The 26,356-nt window shown below is 40.9% G+C and overlaps 1 protein-coding gene across 8 annotated transcripts in view; it reads right to left on the bottom strand.

Annotated features, from left to right (window-relative positions):
• Slik (Sterile20-like kinase) overlaps positions 1-26,356 on the bottom strand; it is a 153,379-nt gene that overhangs the window by 19,918 nt on the left and 107,105 nt on the right. For 2 of the 8 annotated variants that reach the window (XR_010518648.1, XM_065235459.1), the window contains exons 2-14: positions 22,972-24,397; positions 9,693-9,891; positions 9,313-9,623; positions 9,105-9,248; positions 8,923-8,964; positions 7,992-8,067; positions 6,415-7,914; positions 5,131-6,344; positions 4,814-5,059; positions 4,603-4,757; positions 4,370-4,538; positions 4,202-4,308; positions 3,921-4,053 (exon numbers count right to left, since the gene is read on the bottom strand). Coding sequence is in view for 2 of the 8 variants with exons in the window: in XM_065235459.1 (XP_065091531.1) it covers positions 3,921-4,053; positions 4,202-4,308; positions 4,370-4,538; positions 4,603-4,757; positions 4,814-5,059; positions 5,131-6,344; positions 6,415-7,914; positions 7,992-8,067; positions 8,923-8,964; positions 9,105-9,248; positions 9,313-9,623; positions 9,693-9,891; positions 22,972-23,295 (4,620 nt within the window). In the remaining 6 variants the exon portion in view is untranslated. Of the gene's footprint in view, positions 1-3,920; positions 4,054-4,201; positions 4,309-4,369; positions 4,539-4,602; positions 4,758-4,813; positions 5,060-5,130; positions 6,345-6,414; positions 7,915-7,991; positions 8,068-8,918; positions 8,965-9,104; positions 9,249-9,312; positions 9,624-9,692; positions 9,892-22,971; positions 24,398-26,356 lie in introns of those variants that run through there. The other 6 variants (XR_010518650.1, XM_065235460.1, XR_010518649.1 and 3 more) reach the window with 5 other exon arrangements.

Below are 26,356 nucleotides of genomic sequence, written 5' to 3'. Positions count from 1 at the left end.
TCTTCATCGACTCTCTCTCTTTCGTTAATAACTCGGCTCCAAAAACATGGTCAGCTGTTCTTATTGTCCAATACGCTTAATAATACTTTCTTTTAACAGACTATGTAGAAAAACTATCCCGAAATATGAATGCAGCCAAGTTATTAACGAAAGAGAGAGTCGATTAGGAGAATCGATCAATGTAGGTTGGTCTATTTGAAAAGTGACGCGAGATTTGCTTCGCAGACTTTTGTTTTGATTTCCAAACCTCCAATGCGTCGCTCCGGTGGTCCTCCTAATGCACCATTAACCATGTTCGATCAATTTTTCACACCATAATTCACTTTCGATCATTATTCCGGTAGTTTTTCAGACGCACTACTAATTACTTTCGATCATTGTTTCGGTGGTCTTTTAGACTCACCTTTGACCAGCAATTGTCGCAAACAATTTATGAACCGGCTTGAAAACTTTGGTGACGAACCTGCTATTGCTATTTTTCAGTGTACCACATGGTAACACTACTACTGGATTGTACTAACATTTTCACCAAATGTACTAGAATGTTTTGGGTCTATCTCTTTCACTCTACTCAAAACTGAAATGCATAAAAAAAAATGACAAAATGATACACTTTTTGCACATTGTCAAAGTTCATTGCACAAAAAATCAACTTTGTTCAAATCAAAACAAAAATACTAGCCCATCTGATGGCTGATGGCACAAGCTTCTAATAAAATTCTATTGCAGTGAACCACATTATTTTAATAGATTTCTTCGCCACCCTAATAAACAAATACCGTAAAGGAACTTTATCCCGGATGGGTAAACTATCCCACATCATCCCTATCTTTTATGGTTATTTTTATTAGGGCAGTTAGTCGTCTGTCACTTCGTTTGTGCCAATATTTCGGCGGTCTTCTAGACACGCCATTGCATGTCGATTTCCGACGGATTTCGAGACACATCCATCTTTAAGTCAAACTGCACAGACTGCATATTCTTCAGTGGTCTTCTGGACACACAATGTGTTATGCCAGTCTACGATCGTTCTCAACCATAAGCCAGAAATTTATGAAATGCTTTCAATCAAAAGCTCCGGTGGCCTTCCAGACACACCTTGCAGCATTCCTAGCCCTAAAAAAAATGCGCAATGCTTTATTCCAAATGCGAGGTTTCAGTCAAAGCTCCGGTGGTCTTCCAGACACACCTAGTGGCATTTTCGAACCACAAGCCAAAAATCTGCGCAATGCTTTATGTCAGAATACGCAATTCTTTCAATCAAAGCTCCGGTGGTCTTCCAGACACACCTAGTAGCGTTTTCGAACCACAAACCAAAACAATCTGCACATTGTTTTATGCCATAATACGCAATGCTTATGATCAATGCTCCGGTGGTCTTCCAGACACACCTTGTGGCTTTCTACAAGCCAAATTTCACATTTTGTTCGGACGAAACTGTATGAAAAATGTGAATCCGTTTATAACAGACCCAGGAATGACCTGGCAGGATAGCCAATGTGAAGTCTGCCATTGATTGAGGAATCCGATTGCAGGCGTCCACTCGCAATGGCGGTACGATGAGGAAGAGGACGAGAGACGATCGCTGCGTGCTCTCGTAGTCTGAGGTTACATCTGCTGAGAAATGCGCAGGGTTATGTTCGTAGTAAGTAGTGAGCGGCTAGCATCTCTATGCGGGAGGTATTCAATAGCTTATTAATTCCGCTTAATCGTCTGTTCCGCATGTCTATCTCCAGTGGCATATTTCCATCCTGCTGGAGATCTACGCACATGTTTTCCGTCCACATAAAGGGAAGCAAACGAGCTGTGAATAACTATCGAGGAATTACATCGTTAAGTGCCGTTTAGAAGCTTTTCGAGCCGGTGATTATAGAACCGTTTCTGTCCCATTGCAAGCAGTATTTGAGTGCTAATCAACATGGGTTTACTGCCGGCCGCTCTACAACCATCAATCTACTGTCCCTCACATTGTATGTTATCGAAAGCTGTCGGAACGCTGCCGAGATGTTCTGAGACATAACATCTCTGATCACGCCTTCCTTCGGGAAGGGAATTAAAGCCGTTGGTCCCCGGTTCATGAGTCGATAGGTAGGGTCCAGGTGTGGGAGCTGCCTCCCTGGCGTCAGTAGCATTGGTGCTCAGCTCGGAAAACAAGATCGACGAAAAATTAAAAAAAAAAATAAAGCTGTCGGATCGTGTTCAAACGGACGTTATTTATTCCGACCTATCCGCAGCATTCGACAAGTTGAACCATGCTATTGCTATTGCTAAACTCGGCATGCTCGGTGTATGCGGTAATCTTCTGAGTTGGTTTCGATCGTATCTTACTGGTCGCCAACTAATGGTTGCCATAGGAGATTGTAGATCAGCTGGCTTCTTCGCCACATCAGGTATACCTCAGGGAAGTCACTTGGATTGTTGATTTTTCTAATGTATTTGAAAGACGTGCATGACCTCAAAATCTTCCTACGAATCCGCACGATCGCTGACTGTCACTTTCTTGAGCATCAGCTGAATGTATTCGCTAGTTGGTGCAGTTTAAACAGAATGAACCCAGCAAATGCTCAGCTATCACGTTCTCACGAAAACAAACACCGATGATATTAAGCTGCTTGACTCGACAATCGAACGCGTGAATCAACTGAAAGACTTGGTGTGATCTTGGCTTCGCAGCTATCATTCAAACAACACATTGCATATGTTGTCGATAAGGCGTCTAGAACGTTAGGGTCCATTTTCAGGATAGCTAACAACTTCATCGGCATCTACTGTCTAAACCTCTCTACTGTTCGATCAACGCTTGAGTATTGTTCAGCGGTTTGGAACCCAAACTACAACAACGGTGCCGAGAGAATCGAATCTGTTCAACGTCGCTTTCTTCGTTTTGCGTTGCGTAGATTGCCTTGGAATGATTCGTTTCAATTAGCCAGTTACGAAAGCCGTTGTCAACTTATGGACCTAGAACCTCTCCCCGATGTTCAACCCCGACCGCTTCGTAACAACCGCAAGCTAAGGCTGCCTCTACGTCGAACAAATTATTGATCGGTGCGATTTGCGGGCTTCAGAGTGTTCAACATAGTTGCATCATTCTTCGACTTTCATCTCACCCGTGATACGCGTCGTCGAAAGTTTTCTTCCGTTTTTCGCCGACAGGAGTAACTGTGTGTCCACCTTAAAAAAAAACACTAAAAAATTCGAATGATTTTCAACCAACTGAATAGCTCTAAGGCTCGTATACACCATGAATACAAATTGAATTTAAACACTAAACTAAGTCAAAACTCATATGATAAAAGATTAACATAATTTTGTAACCGAAGTATACAACCGTTGAGGTAAAATGAGCATCCTATCTGGGTGGCATGAGCAACCTCGAAAATAACCAGAAGATTTATGAAGGGTCAAAATTAAACAGTTTTAATGTAAAAAGAAAAAGAAACAATTATCTTCTGTATAATAAATTAAATTTAAAAACTATTATTTTTCGATTTTCCTGGGTTGAAATTAAAATCCCGGCTTTATTCCCGGTTTTCTTGGTATAATCCATAATCTTAAAAAAATAGAAATCACCCATATTTTCGCTTACGTTCATACATTCTTATTTTATATAAACCAACGCGGTAAACAATTCGACATCTAGCCTCGCTGCAAGTCACAAACCTACGAATGAATGGGTTAGAAAATAAATCAAAGAACTCAAGAAGCAAATAAGCTAACGACCAATCTTTTTGTTTTCTTCGCCAAATGCTACTGAGCTCTCAAAGCAACAAAAAGGAACGATAAGATTCCTTATAAAAAATCAAATCCAAAAATTAGCTAATATTTTACAAAGAGGGGGGGAGGCTACACTTTAGTTTCTAGTTCATACATAATTCATCGTTGGCATCAAAAGCCTTCAAAGAGGACAGTATATAGCTCACCTGTTTTCTCGGCAGAAGCTGCGATTTCCACTCGCGCAGTTCCTTCTGCAGTGCTTCGTCGCACTCGCGCAGTTTGGCGCTTTCATGCTCCAGCAGCTGTTTGCGTTTCTCGTTTTGCAACTGTTCCAGTTCCCTGTGTGTGTGTGCGGATGGAAAAATGTCATAAATGTTAGATTTTGACGGTTTATACGTGTTGAATAAGCGTTTTATGATCGCGCTTTATGACTGGTAATTCTCGTAGTTTATTAACAATTTACAGTTTGTCTTTTGCAATTTCATACCTGATGGAACCATCTGAGGTAGCTCGCAGCTCTTCCAGCTGTTTCATGTGCTTGGTTTCGAAACGGGTTTGCTCCTGGTTGTAGCGCTTCTTCTCTTGCTCTTGGAACTGTGAATGCGATTATATGCAATGTAAGTGACATGGCACATGGTATTCGAGGACAACTTACCTTCTTCAACTTCTCCCGTTCCTGCTCCGGATCCGTGGTCATCGAGATTCGCAACGACTCACGGAACATCATGTCACGAGCCTTTCGTTCGGCGCGGATTCGTTTCGGCAGGGCTCTCCTCTCAATGGTTTGCCGCTTCAGCAGTTCGTCCTCCTTGCGGGAAATCATCCTAGAAATAATTCACGGTAATTATTTTCATCGCTAGATAAATATTGACTGACCAATTAACTGACCTCTTTATCTGATCCAGCTCTTTTTCGTGACGAATGATCATCTGGTGCCGCTGCATGAAGCAGATATCTTTCACGTGTCGCTTCGACAATTGATGTTTGTCGTGAATATGTTTTTCTTCCAACTCCCAAAGCATAGCCTCTCGAGTTCGCATTGCCTGAATGGAATGGAAAATTTAATTTTAAAAATGTTTCAAAGAAAGGACATCCTTACCGTTTGCTTCTGCTGCAGGTAGCCTTTGTCGGCAGCGGATAACTTTTCACGATAGATTTCGCTGATTCGCCTCAAAGCGAGCTCGTGGTTTTCCGAGAGCGTGGACAGGAAGCTTTTTTCCCGCTCTTCGTGCTCGATTTCCATCGCCGTTTTCCGCTTGCGGAACTCATCTTTTCGTTTCTCCTTTGGCAGCAGGTCGACTTCTTGCTTGAGCAGTCTAATTTCCTGCTTGAGGCTGTCGCGGAACTGCCGGGGATTAAGTCAACATGGTGGGTTTATTAAGAAATTATAAACTAAACATTGGGCCAGATACTTACCAATTTCAAATCTCGTTCTTGCTCGGCACGAATTTTCTTTGATGTATTCCTAAGTTCAGTCTCTTGTTGCTGTTCGTACTTCTCCACCGTTTGCCGGTGTTGCCGAGCTAGAACGTCCATATCGGCCTCGAAGGTACGCTCCAGTTGAAGACGTTCCTGTTCGAACTTCTTCTCCTGCTGCTCTTTGGCGACCGCTTCCTTCTGCTGTAGATCGTAGAACTGCTTCTTCTCTGCCTTCTGAAGCATTTTAAGTTCCCGCAATTCTTGCTTGCGGAACAGATGATCGTCGTACAGTTTGTTGTTATCCTCGTCGCTGTAAATCACCTTGCTGGTAGTGGTCGTGACTTGGACGCCATCGATTTCGAACTTTCGCGTTCGTTTTCGTGTTTTCTTTTTCAAATTTTGCAGGTGAATCTCTTCCTTACTGAAGTTGCGCTGGCTGGGTTTTGTTCTGACATTGTTAACTATTGGTGGCACCTTGTCCTCTTCGACTTCAGCCGATGGCGGTTTACGGCGAAGTTGGACCTCTTCGTCTACCGACTGTTCGCGGCTATCGTGACTAGTTGTTGTCGCTATGCTCTCTGCATCGCTACGATCCAGCTGTTTACCACCGGCCACATGCTGTTGGTTCTGTTGGTGCTGCGGTTGTTGCTGCTGTTGAAGATGATGATGTAGCGGTGTACTGGCCGATCGAACCGAGCCTCCACCGTCCATCGATCCGACGCTGCTGTCGGGCGAAATCCTTTGCTTTTCCACAACTTTTCGCTTATTTACTATGATACTGACATCTTCCCGACTTCGATTGAAGTCGCCGTTCAACTTAGTACTAGAACCGCTTCTCAGCGGCGATGAAATCGACGAACCCGAAGGAGACCGTTGAGCAAATCCACCCGCAGCCGTTACCGTACTGCCGGTGCTCACGCTGCTAGTGCTAGTGGTACCGCCCACCGGATGGGACAGCATCATATCCACCACCTTGACATCATCACTCGATTCGCTGGGACCGCAACTCACATTTGACAGATCGCTGATGGAATCGTGGTGATGATTCTGTAGGTGTTGCTGCTGTTGCTGCAGTTGAAGATGACTGGTACTACTGTTGATCAAATGCGAAGAGTCCTTTACCTTGATCTCCTCTTCGCCTACGGTGACCACCGAAACATGACTAGTGTCCAATAGTTTACTGTTACTATGATTATTATTATTATTATTACCTGAAAAAATACAACATTTTATAAGCATCGATATTCCGAAATAGGGTGAACAATTCGACATCTGACATACCTAAATACAATTCATCATTGATGAAATCGTCCTGCTCTTGCGGCTGATCTTGATCCTCGCCGATGAAGACCGGACTCACGATCAGGACCTCACTTTCGTCTAGTTTACGTGCAATTTGGCCGCTTCCGGAACGCTGCAACTGCTGCTGTTGCATTTGTTTCCTATACTTGGGTGAGAGGTTTTCCAAGCTGTCCAACGATTGGAAGTCGTCATCCGTGGACGATTCATTCACGTGCGTTTTGTTCAGCTCGTTCGACACGATTACTACCTCATCGCCGCTGGCCTTTGGCGTGATGACACGTGACCTTCGTTGCGAGGATCCGAAGGACTTTGTGGACGATGCCGAAGAGGATGAACCGGACGGTACAACCGAGTTGTCGATTATCACCGGCGGGTGGCTCGTCACTACGGTTATCTGGCTGACGTTAGTGGCAAGACTGTTGGACGGATCCGCGAGTACGGTGTCGTTGTTGATCGTAATGGTCGAGGTGTTGTTGGTGTTGTTGATGGTCGTCTGTTTGCTGTTTGGTGTCGATGTTATCCGAATTTCGTCGTCGGGCAATAGTCGCGGTGGTACGGGATGATAGAGATCCTGTGGTTCGTCATCGAACGGAAGGGGTGGTTTTGGAATGGCAACAGTGGTATTTACGAGTTCTTGTTCTTTGGGTTTGGGTGAGTCGGTTCGTAGTTCAGCTGTATCGTCTCTGGATAGTTCGTCTGGAGTGAGCCCTCTGCTGGCGGATCCTGTCACTACCACAGCGTCTTCGGATGGCTGTGGCGACGAAGAAGGGCTACTGTCTTTCGGCGTAGTCTTCGGTGGCGATGGAGCGTGTTCCTTCTTCGGTGATCTGATCAGTTCATCGCTGCTCGCTTGACGATCCATGACCAATAGAGATGCTGGTGGTTTTGAAATCGATGTGGTATCAGGGCGATCAACGCCTCTGATTTCTGGGGTTTGAGGGGTTTCTGGAGGTGTAGGAGGAACCGTAGGCACAGCAGTCGTACCAACTCCGAGTGAACTGGGTGCATTTCGACTGCTTGGCGACGATGGAGTTTGAGGAGGCGGAGGAGCCGGTCCTTTCTCCTTTTTGATAACGCCTTTCTTTTCAACCTCAGCGCTGCTGCTGTTGCTACTGTTACCACTTGTGTTGACTAAACTTTCGTTCGGTTCACCTTCGCTTTCTTTGGCGGACCGTTGTGCGGCTGGTGGTAATACTGGAGCAGGAACCGTTGTAGGTGATTTCTTGGAATCACTTTGTACATTACTATTACTATCACTAACCACAGTCGCTGCTGTTGCTGCTGCTGCTGTTGTTGCTGGTTGAGAACTGGGCGCCGAAGAATTAGGGACAGCAGATGGCGATTGTGCTGGCGCAGCGGCGGCAGTGGCGCCAGTGGCAACCGCTCCCAATTTCGCTTTGCTATCATCTTCAACAGGAACGGGTGTAGATTCTTTCGAATCTCTGGATGATTTCGATAAGGATGTGGGAGTATCTGGAACTTGACAGAAAGAACCTCATTAAAGTGCATCCGTGAATCAGCATTCCTGCGGATAATGCAAACCGAATTGAACTTACGTTTATAGGTTTCTTGACTTTGTAATGACGATGAGTCATCGTCCAAGTCGAGTGGGAGCGCAGAATTGCGGGGTTCCTGATGGCGGGTTGAAGCATCCAATAAAGCAACGGCGATAACAAAGAAAAAGAAAAAAAGTGTAATTAATAAAACCTCTCCTCGTTACTCAATTGAATGGAAAATTGAAAACAAACAATGGAGAACCCAAGCTGTAAAACTAAACGTGTATACTAAATCAATTAGCTCAAATTGGATTCCAGGTGTTTGGAGATTTTAAATCGGGTTCTCAAAAAGGGTTGTCAGCGACCTTTTGGTAGGTTTCCCAGAGCGGTCAAAGGTTCAACTAAAAGCTTGAAGCCTTTCACTGATTTTGCATTGACATACTGCAAACCACCAACGGAATCCAATTGTTTTCAAACCAAGTTATAAATCAATTATCAAATCATATAGAAACAAACTGAACTGAAAATCAAAATTCAGCTAATTCAAAATGAACGGTTACAAATAATTTAATCCTACAAACTAGTGAACAATTGCCAGACTAGAAGTTTATACGCTAGATGCACATTCGTTCTACTTATGTAGGTATAGAGAAACAGAGATAAAAAGAGAGAAAGACCGCCTAAGGCGAAGTGAACATGAGCGAGACGATGGAACGGAACGTATTTACAGTAAACAGCACACACCGGAGAGGTGTGGCGAAAACAACTCCGGACCAACAAAAAAACAGTGTGTTCCTCCTGCGTTTTGTTTTGCCATATAATGCCAATCCGCGCAGCATGAGAGGAGGTTCTAAAACACACGAACAGCCAACAACTAACAATTTGGAAAAAAGTTAAACCTCAACCGCACAGGCTTGAGCCACCTCCGCGATCGACAACTATAAATGTCTCTTCTTGGTTTCAAACGCTCTAGTCTGACAAACTTACCAACCCTCTGATAGAGCGATCTGCGCTTCGCTTGTCTTTTAGCTTTCTAATGATTGTGTTTTGGGTGAGTGAATCAATAAAGATTGTTTGATTACGAGCAGCGTGCCAGAGTAAAGAGAGACAGTAGAACAGATTTAACATATTTATCGAGAATGTTGGCTCACTATCGATAAAACAAATTATTACCTCCGCTTCTTCATCCACCAGTTCCTCCTCAACGACATCAGCTTTGTATTCCAACAGCAGATCCTTGATTGGCTTCGAGTCCAAATTGCCACTGATAAATGGCAGCCCCATAAGTACATCGGTGGAAGGCCGTTGTTGAGGATCCTGAAACACAAACGATCATTTTTTAGTGCCCCTCATTCCCAAAAACAATCACAATCCAACTTACTTTGACCAGAGCTTTTGCCAGAAACTCATTAAAGCTTTTCGACCACTTGGAGGGTTGATCCAGCTTGGGTGGATCGCTCTTTTGAATCTTCAGTAGCACCCGCATCGGAGACATTTCGCTGTTCGGTGGTTCCATCTGTGCAAACTCGATCAACGTGATGCCCAGCGACCAAATGTCCACCTTGAAGTCGTACGGATTGTCTCGAAACGTTTCACACAGCACCAGCTCCGGTGCCATCCAGTACGGCGTTCCGATGAAGGTATCATGTTTCTGCAGTGTGTGCTTGTTTTTCGCAGAAACACCGAAATCCGCTGTAAGAACGGTACATGTGATATAGCCGTTAGTAAATGACACTGCTTTTCCTGTTGTAACACACTTACCCAACTTGACACCACCGTCCATCGTTAGCAGTACGTTGCCGGCTTTCAGATCGCGATGTATCACCTTGTTCTTGTGCAAGTGGTACAGTCCTTCAACCATGTGTTTACAGACGTATGCGACCTGTGGCTCGGTCAGAGGTTTCTCTAGTTCAACCATAATACTATCTAAGGCACCGCCATCACAATATTCTATCAGCATCTGGAAAGATGGAGGAAAGAGAATTACATTACTATCATCGCGAACTGAACAAGAATGGCTGTATGATCGTTTTGGATATTGGTGAGAAAGACACGGAAATTTATTGACCGTGTCTTATGAGTAGTATGAGCGAATATATTTTCTCTCATTTTGCTGTGTTGAGAATTTTTCAATGAACAAATTACCTGTTGTTTTCTAGCTCGTCGGGAGCAAAGTAATAAATTGCTTAGATGCATAATTTTCAAGTGAAACCACCCTTAGAAAAAAAAAAAAATCAGTGGCGTCCCGTAACCTCACCTTTTTACCTGTCTAATTTAATGCCATAGGGTTAACTACCCCATTTTCGGCCTATTAAGCACAACCCGCACTTTGTCTTTCCTAATTTAGCGCAGTTTAGTACCAAACGGAATGTTATTATTACTGATGGCTTCCAAATGTATTTACCTTTCCGTATGTACCGTAAGATTTGATAAAGAGAAACCAATCATTGAGATATTGTGAAAAGTCTAACACTGCTTCTTGACGCCAAACTCGGCCTATGGATTCTAAACTCGGCCTAACACATTGAAACACCATTGAAGCGCCAATGAATTCACTTCGGCCTATCGGATGAAGATAAAAATTGATTCAGTCGGAGCGCTTCTTTTGTTTTTAGGAACAATGGGTGCAAACCATTATATCACGCGTTCTCATTAACTTTGTTTCGTAGCTTATTAACTAAAATATCGTACCAAACGCATAATTGACTTGTTAACTCTGAAATCATGGATCTATTTGAAGTTTTCTGCTAGATTGGCCCAAAATGGGCGATTAGGCCGAAGTAGTTCTCTACCCTATTCATACTCGAATCGGTTGAAAGATACACTTAATCTTCTAGTTCACTCGATATCTATCCATTGCCAGCAATATTTTGATAATTCTAGATAGAGCTGGAATTAGGGCGTAACAGCTTTTGTAAACAATGACTTCTATCGATGATTTCTAGAAATTCAAGGCACGTCCACGCAGACCAACATCACCATCGGATAGGGAAAGTCTTTCCCTACCCGATGAGTATGTTGGTTTGCTTGGGCGAGCCTTGAATTTCAAGAAATCATCAAGAGAAGTCATTGTTTACAAAAGCTGTTAGGCCCTAATTCCAGCTCTATCTAGAATTGTTTATGTTTTGAGAGTTGGGGCACAGATACATTGAGGTTAAGGAAACGCCACTGGAAAAATATTAAAATTTACAAAGACAACTCAGTAGATAGAGACATTGGATGTGGAGAAATTCAGAATTCAGAATCGTTGTGATATTGTCAAAATTCTAACACTGCTTCTTGACGCCAAACTCGGCCTACGGATTTTAAACTCGGCCTAACGCATTGAAACGCCACTGAATTCACTTCGGCCTATCGGATGATGATAAAAATTGATTCGGTCGGAGCGCTTCTTTTGTTTTTGGGAATAATAGGTGCAAACCTTTATACCACGCGTTCTCATTAACTCATTAACATTAACAAACGCTTATGTAGGGGAAATGGCTCTAATGTTGGCCTATGGATCTAAAGATTGAGCCCACCAATACAAATCTTCAGTTCTTCTATTTTTTTCTAAGAACGATGCGTCAACCTCACAAACAAATAGATATTTTTAATTGTTATAGAAAAATCATCAAAAATTGCTTTCCTTTGAAATTTGTGTATGGGTTAAATATTAGAGACACTTAGGCCTACATGAGGGATATTAACCCTAGGTACCAAATTAATCTTATTTTCGAGCAGTTCTCGGACGACCTTCTATTAGCAATTTAATGAAAATGAAGCAATAAATTCCAGATTTTTCAAGCTTATCCATGGTTCAGACTAGAGAGTTATAGCATAATGCTACTTCAATGTGTTTTTTTGTAATATAAATTAATATAACATGTTATAACTCTGTAGTCTGAACATGGCATAAACATGAATAAGACCCAATTTTCGCGAGGTTCTACACGAATAGAAATATCCTTATACCTTTTTCCATATTTCTATTGCTGATTATTCATAAAATGTATAAGTCAACTAAAGGGTGATACGGTCAAAATTTGGTCAATATCAACTTGACGTATTTCTTTCAATTTTGCATTTAAAAAACCTGAACACCCCTCATTTTGAAGGTGTGTGTGTGTAGAATGTTGCTCCTATTTTGATTTTGGAATTCACTCTTCAGTTGTCAAAATGCCGTCCAAGCAAGAAGAGCAGCGTATCAAAATTTTGCTCGCGCATCGCGAAAATCCGAGCTACTCGCACGCAAAGTTGGCAAAATCGCTAAACGTTGCCAAATCAACCGTTACAAATGTAATTAAAGTGTTTGGGGAACGTTTGTTGACAGCCAGGAAGTCTGGATCGGGGGGAAATCGAAAACCGGAAGCCGCTGAGACGACAAAGAGAGTTGCCGGTAGTTTCAAGCGAAACCCTAACCTCTCTCTCCGAGATGCCGCAAATAATCTGGGTGTATCGTCTACAACCGTGCATCGAGCCAAAAAACGAGCCGGACTATCGACTTACAAGAAGGTAGTGACTCCAAATCGCGATGATAAACAAAATACGACGGCCAAAGCGCGATCCCGGAGGCTGTACACGACGATGCTGACGAAGTTTGACTGTGTGGTAATGGACGACGAAACCTACGTCAAAGCCGACTACAAGCAGCTTCCGGGACAGGAGTTTTATACGGCAAAAGGAAGGGGAAAGGTAGCAGATGTTTTCAAGCACATGAAACTGTCAAAGTTCGCAAAGAAATATCTGGTTTGGCAAGCCATCTGTACCTGTGGCTTGAAAAGCAGCATTTTCATAGCTTCCGGGACTGTCAACCAAGAAATTTACGTGAAAGAGTGTTTGAATAAACGTCTGCTGCCTTTCCTGAAGAAACACGGTTGTTCCGTACTGTTTTGGCCGGATTTGGCATCTTGCCATTACGGTAAAAAGGCCATGGAGTGGTACACCGCCAACAACGTGCAGGTGGTTCCCAAGGACAAGAACCCTCCCAACACGCCAGAGCTCCGCCCAATTGAGAAATACTGGGCTATTGTCAAGCGGAACCTAAAGAAGACCAAAAAACTGCTAAGGGCGAGCAGCAGTTCAAGGCAAACTGGCTTTCTGCGGCGAAGAAGGTGGACAAGGTGGCTGTACAAAATCTGATGGCAGGGGTCAAGCGTAAGGCCCGGCAATTCGGATTTGGAAAAGCGGAAGCCTAACTGAATATTTTTCCTGAATTTTATACTAATTGAACTTGAAAAAGAAATTTAATTTGATTTTTTAAATAAACGATTTCACCGATTTACACGCGTTTTCCCTTGACCAAATTTTGACCGTATCACCCTTTAATAAGCAGACACCTTGCAAAAAGTTAATGAAGATCATGTGTCAAATGAAATGTATATGCGGTCACACATACCTTTTATGCATTCTTATAGGACCTATGTGGTTTGTCTTATGGAATGTATAAGGCTGATGTTTTATCAAAAACGTAAAGTGAAACACATGAATAAAATAATTGATTTTCGTTTCGTGTATAACAAAAATATGAAAATATTGTTTCACGACAAAGGTTGAGTGGCATTGGTAACGTCATTTAAAATTTTCAGAATGATGTGATCCATTGTGACTGGGGTGAAAAATAGGACACATTAAAATCCAGGCTACTACACCAAAAATAGTTTCCATGTAGCTTCCATTAGAAACGCACATGATTTATTATTATTATTATTATTTAGCTTTATTTAGGAGGCTTTCAGCCTTAGGCTGGTTTGCCTCCATGTCGCACATGATTTTCATCTAATAACAAAATTAATCATATTCATCTGATTGTCTTATAACATCTATATCTATCGTTCACAATTATATGGGCCTAACTACCGCGATCGATTATCTACATCGATTTTCTCTTTGCATTACTACAGTTAATGAACAGATTTGCCCAAAGTTTCTAAGTACAATATAGTAACAGGTTGTATTAGTTAGCAAAAGCAACATCAAATGCATCGATAAATGTTCATCCAGCCGAGTTATTAACAAAAGATGAAATCTTTTAAGAGAATGGATCATTGCAGATAGGTCCTTATGATTCTGAAATAATGTCCCTTCACAGAGTTCTTTTCAGAATTATTCTAAGATAAATTTCAGATTCTCTCTGGGGGTAGCTAGAAATTGTCTTTATAACAGTCGAGAAATTCTCGGCACAGCATTCCAAACAATTTATGAACTTTGTACTTGGATTCTAAACTAATTTCATTTTTTTTCTATGAATTCACTGAAGCTTCCTTCCATTTGTTTTAGTCGTTTGAATTTTCCTTAGTAGTCCAATGCAATTCACCTCAGAAGTGGATTATCTTGGAGTTCTCCTCTAAATTCTTCTGAAAATACACTTGGAACTCCCTTTATAATTATCTAGATATTATTATCTAGATCCCGCATTGACGCATTGACTCAGCTGATCTATTGTCAAGGTTAAATTTGTATGCACCTTCCCGACAATTACGCAGTAGATCGCCATCGGACCAATTACGCTAAATTTGGACCGGTAAATCAGATGATGACTGTTTATAATCATCATTGTGAAATGATTGGCCTAAATATGCCCTCAACAGAATTAAAAATATATTTCAGAACCCTGCGAAGACATAGAACATAAGTCCTAATGTTAATATGTAGTCTACGATTTGATTGATTGACGAATGAATAAATAAATAAATAAATAAATTATCCTTGCAATTTTTTTAAAACCCTTCGCACAATTTCTTTGGAATTGTACCCTTAAAATTCGATTTCCTTGGTATTTTCCCGGATACTGGAATCCTCTTCACAATCGCCATGGAATTTTTCACAAAATCACTTAAAACAAAAACTTTGAACTCACACAAATTACGTGGAGTTCTCCCAAAAAGCATTGGAAGCAGAATAAGAGCTTATTCAGACAAATATATGCTTCTTCAGCTAAAAATGGCCTATTCAGCATTTAATAAGCACACATTATTGTTTGGGTAGTTAAAGCTCTTAGTTTTTTATTTTAGTGTTTGAAAATTTTCAAGTAACTAAGGACTGTTCATTAAAGAAAGTGAACACCTGTGTATCAATAGGTTAAGGTTTAAAACGTAACGAAAAATTGTGAATTTCCGCTCAGTGTGTAAAAACATTGTTTAGTTTGGCAACACACCTGAATCAAAAGTGAGAAATTTCGAACGATGGGTCGGATCAGCTTTTCAACTCGCAGATTAATTCTGCACAGATGGTTTTCCGAAAAGTTGTCGTTTCGAGAATTGACAAAAAAGCGTGAAATGCAGTAAATCTACAGTGTTCAAGATTGTTAAGAAGTTGGAGAAACGTGTTCTCTTGAATATTTACCGAAATCTGGGCGCAAAAAGGGGGTATCAGACCAGAAAAGGACCTGACAGCAGTACGCCTTTTGAAATCGCATAAACCGTGTTCCGTTCGTGAAATTACCAAAAAATTGGACATTGGCGTCGGAACTGTGCAGAATATGAAAAAAAAAAACGTTACAATATCAGAACTTACAAGAAGCAAAAAGCACCCAAAAGAGCGGATTCACAGAAAGTTTCTTCGAAAATCTAGACTAACATTTGAAAAGGGCGTAATTCCAAAATGACCATATCGAGAAAATCTCTTATGAATTTTGATGGCCTAAAAATTAATTCCATTTCACGACTTTCCATTTTCTGGATGATTTTATAAGCTTGACATATAGTTAATAGTGTAATCTATCATCATGCATCACTAAAAACTCAAAAAAAGTTTTCTTTGTCGTGAAATTGAGAAGAAAACATCATACGCCCTGATAATTTCATACATGTTGTTACCCCCCGGATCTTCCACCCTTTGAACTGCCAACACTGGTGATACGCCGTCGAAGTACACCCTCGGGATTTTTTGTTTGTTGTTCCGCCTTGGTTCTTCGTTCGCAAGTTTTGTGAGAGTAGAATTACGCCCGGAGATTTTTTTGGTCTTCTTTTTGTTAGTTGTTTACACGTGAACTATCAATCGGATGCATTTCAAATGAATCGGGCGTGACTAGGTACTACAGAATCAATACGTTTGGCATATTAAAACGATATAATTCGTAGTTCTGGTGCAAGGCGTAACAACCAGATACATCATAGAGTTGAAAGTTGGAAATACGCCATGTAAGAAGAAACGTTTTTGATGATTTGAAGTGATATTTTCTTCTGCTTTTTCGTGATTATCGAGTAGTTTGTGAACTATTCTCTCTATATGTGGCAAAATATGGTTTGTTTACATTTTGGCTCTTCCGCCCCTTTCAAATGTTAGTCTAGAAATACGGTCACAGAACTTGTATGACGGTCTCCTTCAAAAGCCGAACCGGTGCATTTTGATGAACGACGAGACGTACGTCAAATTGGATACCAGTACACTTTCCGGGCCGCAATTTTTCAACGCTGAGCAAAGGGCAAAAGTGCCTGATGATGTGCGATACATCCGAACCGAAAAATTTGAAAAAAAGTTTTTGGTGTGGCAAGCTATTTGCTCCTGTGGATTGAAGAGTTCGTCGTATTTCACAACGGGCACAATCAATGGTGAAAATTACTGAAAAGAATGCATCAATTTCAGCACGGAAAACAAGATCGACGGAAAACAAATGGGGGAAAAAAAAGGGTTGGTGAGAAAAGATAGCAAATATGGAATAAAGTGGTGCTGCAGCTGCTGAAAATTACTTCGAGTTAAGAGCAAATGTAATTTTCAATGAAAGATCTCACGCGATATTTACAGAGATACTTCTGTCACTATCATCGGATGAGAAAACGATCAAAATCTCATAGAATACTAGCTCATTTATTGCTATTAGTGTTCCTAGTTCCGAGGAAATCTTAATAATATATTCATTCTAACGATTACATACAGTTGCTTGCTTAAATTCATCTAAATCAGTTAGAAATGTTGATGTCAATATCAATATAAGAATTATTCTCATGAGTGCTTGATCATTGGTAAATGACAAGAAAGTCAATGATAGGTAGTTTCGTCTCGTGATAGTGACGGCCATGTCACATGACGGCCGTGATGCTTACCAGCTCTGGTTAAGAGTCAAGTGGCAGTTATGATCAAAATCTCTACTGAACTTCCAACTTCCTATCGTTAGATGCAAGTGCACATCAAGGAGAAGCAACTGAAGGAGTTCTCCATTCATGAAATTTCGTAGCAATTTTTTAGAGACTGAAAAAGTTTATGCTGATCAGTCGTTTTGCTGGTCGGACGGAAGCGGAAAATGAATTCCATGAGCCGTTTGTGCTGGCAATCGGAGGTGTGCCCTTGGAGGAAGAAGAAGAATGTTCCGACCGACCGGATTGAAGAAACCCGACACGGGTCCGAAGGAAAGTTGGATTCCGATTGCAGGTGAGTGTAAATATAAGTTGCTTATTTTTCTGTTTGTTTTAGGTTAGGTATCTGACGAACGACTACAATGCAAGGATTGATTCGAATCTGGAAAGAAGAAGAACGTTCTCTACTGGACGAGATGGATCCTGCGATGGGTTGAAAAAAGTCTACGAGGAGGCCGGTTGCTGTTGGTGCAGCTCCACTTGATTATTTGGGTGAGATCATTCCTTTTTATTTATTTATACAGAAACCCCTCCCTATTGTTAGGACATCAATTCAGCTTATCGTTTACCAAAACGAACCCTGCTGCAAACCCAACCCTCTTACCCAACATCCCAGTGATTCCTCGTGGAAGTGCAGAGTTTTTCTCCATCAAAGCGAGTGTCACGTCAACACATTACTACCCATTCCTTTCTTGACCTGTGCGGCTGGCGCTGGTATTGTCTAGTTTAAGATCACCAGTTTTTACACATTGAGGATGATTTCTAGTCCCAAGCATCGTTTATTGGTTCTCGGTGTAATTAAAGCATGTACATTTCTCTCGATGTCTATCACCGAAAATGTTACATCTGACAACAAAACACGCAAAGCAATGATCATTTTAGGGATATTGATAGTAGGGAGCCGCGCTACTTCATCGTATCATGGCGCCTATTTCCGTTCTATGTGCTAAAACTATAATAGCAAAGCGGTTTCACTCATGTTTTTGCAAAAACATCTTTGCAAGATTAATTACGATTGACACTGAAACATTTGCGATAACCCGTAAAATGAGCGATTTTAGGGGTGTATGACGAAAAAAATCTGAGATACGACGGACCAGCGATCTAGAGATCTATAAGTTCCTAAATCTTGAGATTTCTGTTTTTGAAACTGCGATTTTTTCGAGGGGGCGACTCTATCTACGATGCAGAAAAGACTGTGTTTTGCTGTGGCTAGCTGCACGCACGCTGAGTAGATAGAAGGAAGATCTATGTCGATTTTGAAGATTTCCTGCAAAAAAATGAAGCACGATGCAAGTAGATACGAGAAATGAAAGATGATTTTTCGAAGATTGATTCGCTAGTGTGAGATTTTTTGAGCATCTAGAATTGAGATTTAGATGTGTCGCCCCCCTCGGATTTTTTAACTTTAATATTGAGATTTTTAGCCAACGGGCTAGTTTATCTCAAGGTGAAATTGCGAAGTGTGATATGAATGAGGACTCTTTAAACAAACCGTTGCTTCTAACAATTTTACGGATTTCCAGTTTGTTTAAATTTCCCGCAAATTGTCAACGACTAAGGATCTTATTTAGAGGAATTTCGATTACAACATGATTTCAAAATCATATGATTATAAGATTTCATAAACAACGCTGGTTTAATAACTCTTATTATTGAAAAGACTGACTGCTGAAGTTCATAGAAACTCCCTAAAGTTCGTAAAACTTCCCTGAAGCGTTAAGGTCTTTCCTGAAGGGTTCATTGAAGTTTGTATTGCCTGAATTTCATGGGACTTCCCCGAAGTTCGAAGGACTTTTTTTAAGATCTTAGGACTTCCCTGAAGTTCGGAGTTTTTTGAAATTCATAGGAATTTCTTAAATATGGTAGAAGTACCACGAAGTTCGTAGAAATTCTCAGAAGTTCGTAAGACTTCCTTCAAGTTCGAAGAACTTTCTCGAAGATCTGAGGACTTCCCTGAAGTTTGAAGGACTTAACTGAATATATGAGGACCCTAAATTTAGAAGAGCTTTCCTGAACTTCATAAGGGTTTAAATATCGAAGGGTTTTTCAAAAGTTTGAGGGTCGTTCCTTAATTCCTTGGAAATTCCCTGAAGTTTGCAGAGCTCCCATGAATTTCGTAGGACTACCTGTAGCTCAATCGACTTCTCGGAAGTTCTAGGAACTTTTTTGAGCTTGGAGAACTATGTTAAGTTCAGAGGACTTCCCAAGAGTATTGAAGCTCGGAAAAAAAATCCACAAGTGTCATAGAATTATCCTTAAGTTTTAAGCAATGCCTAAATCTCGTAGAAGTTACATTAAATCTGTAGAAAATTCTGTAAAATTCGTACTTATTCCCCAAAGATTAAAGGACTTTCCTGAAGTTCGTAAGACTTCTCTGAAATTTATAGGTCATCACAGTAGTTTACAGGATTTTCCTGAAACTTGTAAGGCTTTCCCGAATTTTGTCGAACTTGCATGAAGTTCGAATGCCCTATCTGAAGTTTTTAGAAATAGAACTTTTTTATTGAACATGTTGAACAGGTACTTCAAAGAAGTTACGCGTCGGCACTGCTTAAGTCTGCTATCAATTAGGCACAAATCATACATGCAATTGATTCGAGAAAAAAATTAAATTAAAAATAAATTCAAAATACATATATTTACTAAATTTTTTGTTTTCTTTATTTTGTTTTTCGTCGATCTTGTTTTCCGTGCAGGGCACCAATGCTACCGACGCCAGGGAGGCAGCTCCCACACCTGGACCCTACCTATCGAAAAACCTATCAACTCATGAACCGGGAAACAACGGCTTTACTTTCCTTCCGAAGGAAGGCGTGATCAGAGATGTTATGCCTCAGAACATCCCGGCGGCGCCGACTGGGATTGAACCCAGGCCTGCTGGGGTGAAAGGTAATCACGATTACCATTACACCACCGGCGCCGCTGATTTACTAAATTTTCAGGGTGAATTTTGTTCATCAATGTTTAGTTGTGTGAAAGATTTAGCTTGAACAAAATGGTTAGTTTTGACGTGATTATAAAAAGAAACTTTGACATACATAAAATTTAAAACCTATTTAAATTATACAAACAAGATTATTTTCCTGGTGGACTTATGAAATTCCTGGTTTTTTTCCCGGTTTATCCCGGTGAAAATAAATTCCCGACTTTTTCCCGGTTTTCCTGGATCACTTGCCACCCTGATTTACGTGAAAATCAATTGTTTTCTATGTGAATCACTCAAATTTAATCTCTGAAAAGTGTGATGGAAAATATCTACGTGCCTTTTTAGGCAGTGCGACGCCTCACTGAGGTTACGGGACGCCACTGATAAAACATGAAATTAAGCCCGCCCACCAACAGCAAGGTGCAAAAACTAGCCAAGGAGAGCGAAATATTAATCCATCAATTTCTTAATCCAAAAGATAGAACCAACGCCGAACCATGGAAGCCCCCATAATATCAACACCACCATGTTTGAAAGGCTTAGTAGTGTACTGGGACTAAGACCCATTTTCATCCATCTGATCCGCTCAGATTGATGTTGGATTTGTCCAACCCGAGAATTATTAGCCACCTTTTGCCATTTTCTGGGCCGAACCAATCCAAATGTTTTCTAACGAACTGTCTAGTGAACTGTATCCGGTTTCGGAGAAGCTTTTTGTTAAGCAGCGGTACTTCCCTGGAGCTTCATCCAATAAGATATTGCTCAAAAATTCTCAGGCGAATCGTTCTCGAACTGACCGACAAAAAAAAACAATCAATATTTGAAAGCCAGTTGAAATGACCATCGTGACTCACGGTCGTTTTTCGTAATCATTTGGGTGTCAATCGTTGCTTTGGTGATCTAAGAGCATTGAAATCAAATTATGATATTGCCGATTTTTTATGCGATCTTCCCTGTTCGTTAAGCCTTACAACCACTGCTGATGAAAATCATTTCTTCTACACTCAACTTAATTGAAAATGAAGACAACCTTAATAGATAGACCAACTATCTGCATGAATTTGAATTTTGACGTAACAACATTCTTTTGATTAAAGCAAGTTCTGAGTAACGAAGCCAACATTTGTGTTTCTCCATTCGTTGCTGGATCTTCATTATCACCTGTGTTGTTGCTAATATTGATATTCGTCATCATATTGGTGGGATTGATTTTGAGGATCAACTGCCAAACGATTATTTTCAGACCTGTACAACGCGTTGTGTTGGTTTTTACACACAGATCGATGGAAAAGTATTGCCTCATGCTGAATAGATGATAACATCGAGGTTTTAGGCTCTCAGGGTCGACAATATTCAAAATAATCATTTTGTCCTAACTGAAATTGATTATTTTGCTTTTGAGAATCGCTTCTGATTTTGACAATTTCGGGTTGGATAATCAAGCACTGGTGAATATCAACAAACGCTTATTCGTTGATGTATAATGAACTCATGTGTGTTCATTTCACTCGTATTTTCCAAACAAACGCAATTTATCTACACTGGGTTGAAGCGATACTTCTTGCGTATGATGGTAAATGATAAAAACGGACACTACTACAACACCTCACCTTTCCGTTTCCGTATAATGTGCTGCACACCCCATATTTATCTACAAGTTTCTATCAAATGCAAGATAAACGTATTTATAGGGGGAATGGCTCTAATGTTAGCCTATGGATTTGGGCGTAATTACATTTGTAAACAAACACGTCAATCGACGATTTCTTGCGAATAAAATCTCAATATCGAAAACAAATAACACCATCAGGTAGAGGATTGATTGCTCTGTCATTTTGTATAGTATGTTTACGAGATTGAGCTTTTATTCGTGAGAAATCTGTGATTAACGCGTTTGTTTACAAAAGCAATTACGCCCAAATCTCAAATCACTCCGGTTAAGTTTGGGCCCATCGCTAAAAATCTGCCGTTTATCAATTTTATCTAGATGAACGCGTCTTTGGGACGGTACTAATGGATATTTTTGGTCGCTATTGAAAGTTTAGTCGTTTGCTGAATTTATGTATGGGCCCAAATTAGGGCATTTAGGCCGACATTACATCCATTTCCCCTAAATGGTTATTTGTGTAGTGTACCTCGTAGCAACATATGTATGTACCTGTGGTACTCATTGGAATAATTATACGGTCAAATAATCTAAACTACGTTGTAGTCTTCTTTTTCACCAATAGTTTTTCCATGTAGGGGATAGGGATGTAATGTCGGCCTAAATGCCCCTAATTTGTACCCATATATTAACTCAGCAATCGACAAAATTTTCAATAGCGACCAAAAATATCCACTTGCCGAAGAAAGCATCCAGCTAATGCCGTTTTCCGGTGTAGTGTAAGCAGCAATAAGCGCAAGTCATTGACAGCTCATCATTTATTAGTAAACAAAGGTGCAACCGATAGCTACACTCGATTTTTTTTTCGGTGTACGGTGGTGTAGCGCCGGTTTAGCTAGCTACACCGCAAAAACTCAAACTCAAACAGAAAGTGTGTGTGTCTGTTTTATAACAGTCCTTACTACCATTTAGCCAAAGATTGAATTGTAGAAAATTGTTTTAAATATTATTTAATAAATAATCAGTGGCATCCGTTAGCATCACTTTGTACCTGTGCATCAACATTCAAAACCAGATTTAATGTCACATTTATACTCGAACCGGTTGAAAAATACACATAACCTTTAATTTACTCGATATCTTTCCATTTCAAGCAATATTTTGAGAGTTGGTGCTCAGGTAGATTGAGGTTAAGACAACGCAGTGAAAATAATATCATAAAAATACAATAATTAACAATAAGCACTGAAAAACCCGTGTGCTATGTTTTTTTTTTTTTAATCAGGTAGGTCTGTATAGTTTATAAGCCATGTAGACGATTCAAAGGAGGGAAAGATAGTTAATGAGTGTCTATGGATCATACCGATATATTTCCCGGATTACCAGATTACAGGTAGGTGACATAATCCTCATCAGTTAATAAAAACCCCTTAAAACAACAAATGTACTCACCCACAGCTTATCGTCGATCGAGAACGCTTCGTACAGTTCCACGATGTTCGAGTGCTTAATCTCCGACAAAATATCTATCTCCACCATATGATCACTCAGATTCTCCTCGTCCTCCAAGGTACACATTTTGGCCGCTGCTAGTTGCCTGGTTTCCTTGTTCTGAGCTTTGTACACTTTGCCGAACGCACCGTCTCCCAGTTCGCCAATCATATCCCAGAAATCATTCGGATCCGTATCCATCCGAATGTTGTTGAAGATGCGTTTCTTCTTGGCCTCTCCACCGCCAAGGTGGAAGACCTTCTTCAGGTTGTTTAGAAAAGACATTTTGACGCGATTTCTGTTTTGTTCTCACCTTCGAACCGCTCACTGGCTCACACTCACTTTTCCGTGCTCACTTTGGACACTTCCCTGTTCTTCTTTCTTCGCGGGACGCCTTTTCGCGCTTTCCGCTTCACGGGTAATTATTTAACAATTTTGCTCTTCGGCTCTTTGCTTTTCACCTTCGCTTCTCGGCCACTATACACAGTAATATCTTACTTATTTTCCTGCAACTACACTGCTGTTGCTCATACTGATTTTAGTTGCTTTTTTTTTAATTTATTTCACTCCATGGTTTCGACTTGCATTCTTCCTCACACTTTGCTTCTATACACATTCACGAAATCTGGTTATTCAATTTTTGCTTCATACATATTTCACCATGCATTGTATGCTTTTCATCTGCTTTACCCAATAATATTCTTTCACATGCACTGATAGGTGGGGTGGGCACTGCTTTTCGATCTGCACTTCTCGAATTGACACAAACACTAATCGTTGGCGCACAACAGGCACAGCATTGATAAATGAAGAAATCACTCAAAAGGAACCAATAGCAGAATATCAAGAGCACAACATATGCACGTACACAGGTGGAACAAAGGTTGAGATGAGGAAAAACGATTGTGCGATTCCCTTCGACACTTCACTTCACTGCCACCGCCAGGGGGGCTACCACCACTAGGCAAAGAAATGCTTGCTTCTGATGATTTTCATCCACTTGGCTAGCTGCACTGATTACCGTTGGGTGTGATAAAGAACGACGTTCCGCAGCACCTGTGCCGACTGGGTTGGAGAGTGCCATTTTTTCATATGCTGACAGCGGATACGCTGCCGGCAGACGGACGAAACAGCGGCGAAGGCCTTGGAGAATCCGGTGACGGTCATCGAATTCCGGAAGCCGAGAGCTTTGCCGCTTCTTTGTTCTTCGCCACCAATCCGTCTACTGTCTGCTACCGCTCGCGGGAGAAAGTTTGTTTGTTTTCGATGAAAAATATCCGAATAAATTAGTTGGATTCTCTCTGTTTCTTTTTTTCTTTTTGTTAGCCCATGGTCACCGCGTGAAGAAAGCAATTATGATGCACAAATTGAGCTTCAGGTAGTTGATCTGGAAATAGAGAAGACAAAATGTACGGTGTTATTACTTGATGTATCACTACCGAGAACGAATTATGCATACTGTGTGTATATGGTAGGTGTTCGGTAAAATAAATAAAAAATGTTACACATTTCCATGTTTCAAGAGTTTTTTCTTCTTATATGCGTTGTTAAGTTGTTATTGGATTTTATGTCTCAATTTAGTCTTCAAATTTCTGCAGCATTTTTTTTATAAACGCTAATCAAGTACCGATCTTTAGAAAATCCATCAGTTATATTAAAACAATGCAATGGTTATTTAAAAAAGATGATTCATTGAGATAAAAGTAAGATTTTCAACTTTTCCCTAGTGATATGGATAGTAATATCAAAACCTACGAATATCAGTGTCGGAACTGAAAATCAGTGCTAGACCAATATCTTACGTCAGTTGACATTGTTGACAGCACGCAGCACTGCCTAGGACTGAAACAAATATATGGAAAAATCTAAGGGAGTTCTAACCAGAGTTCCATGAAATTATTTTGAGATGAACTCCAAGGAATTTCTGTGTAGAAGAAAGATAGTTCTGAAATGAAGTTCAAAATTTACCTTCTTCCTCTTATTCTTCGCATTTCAAGCTTATTGCATTCGCATATTAGCTTATTGCGTGCTCTCAACTTAGTGTTCTAGATGCACTTCCACAGTTATTAATTGAGAGCTTTCGATGCCTGTACCATTTTTGCATTAAAGGGTGATACGGTCAAAATTTGGTCAAGGGAAAACGCGTGTAAATCGGTGAAATCGTTTATTTAAAAAATCAAATTAAATTTCTTTTTCAAGTTCAATTAGGATAAAATTCAGGAAAAATATTCAGTTAGGCTTCCGCTTTTCCAAATCCGAATTGCCGGGCCTTACGCTTGACCCCGCCATCAGATTTTGTACAGCCACCTTGTCCACCTTCTTCGCCGCAGAAAGCCAGTTTGCCTTGAACTGCTGCTCGCCCTTAGCAGTTTTTTTGGTCTTCTTTAGGTTCCGCTTGACAATAGCCCAGTATTTCTCAATTGGGCGGAGCTCTGGCGTGTTGGGAGGGTTGTTGTCCTTGGGAACCACCTGCACGTTGTTGGCGGCGTACCACTCCATGGCCTTTTTACCGTAATGGCAAGATGCCAAATCCGGCCAAAACAGTACGGAACAACCGTGTTTCTTCAGGAAAGGCAGCAGACGTTTATTCAAACACTCTTTCACGTAAATTTCTTGGTTGACAGTCCCGGAAGCTATGAAAATGCTGCTTTTCAAGCCACAGGTACAGATGGCTTGCCAAACCAGATATTTCTTTGCGAACTTTGACAGTTTCATGTGCTTGAAAACATCTGCTACCTTTCCCCTTCCTTTTGCCGTATAAAACTCCTGTCCCGGAAGCTGCTTGTAGTCGGCTTTGACGTAGGTTTCGTCGTCCATTACCACGCAGTCAAACTTCGTCAGCATCGTCGTGTACAGCCTCCGGGATCGCGCTTTGGCCGTCGTATTTTGTTTATCATCGCGATTTGGAGTCACTACCTTCTTGTAAGTCGATAGTCCGGCTCGTTTTTTGGCTCGATGCACGGTTGTAGACGATACACCCAGCTTATTTGCGGCATCTCGGAGAGAGAGGTTAGGGTTTCGCTTGAAACTACCGGCAACTCTTTGTCGTCTCAGCGGCTTCCGGTTTTCGATTTCCCCCCGATCCAGACTTCCTGGCTGTCGACAAACGTTCCCCAAACACTTTAATTACATTTGTAACGGTTGATTTGGCAACTTTTAGCAAACTTTTGGCAAATTTTCGCGATGCGCGAGCAAAATTTTGATACGCTGCTCTTCTTGCTTGGACGGCATTTTGACAACTGAAGAGTGAATTCCAAAATTAAAATAGGAGCAACATTCTACACACACACACCTTCAAAATGAGGGGTGTTCAGGTTTTTTAAATGCAAAATTGAAAGAAATACGT

Source organism: Ochlerotatus camptorhynchus, unplaced genomic scaffold (assembly GCF_037179485.1).
Source record: "Ochlerotatus camptorhynchus isolate MF236.1 unplaced genomic scaffold, CSIRO-AGI_Acam_v1.1 ptg000491l, whole genome shotgun sequence".
Lineage (NCBI taxonomy): Eukaryota > Metazoa > Arthropoda > Insecta > Diptera > Culicidae > Ochlerotatus > Ochlerotatus camptorhynchus.
This window is presented reverse-complemented; position numbering and strand designations above follow the sequence as displayed.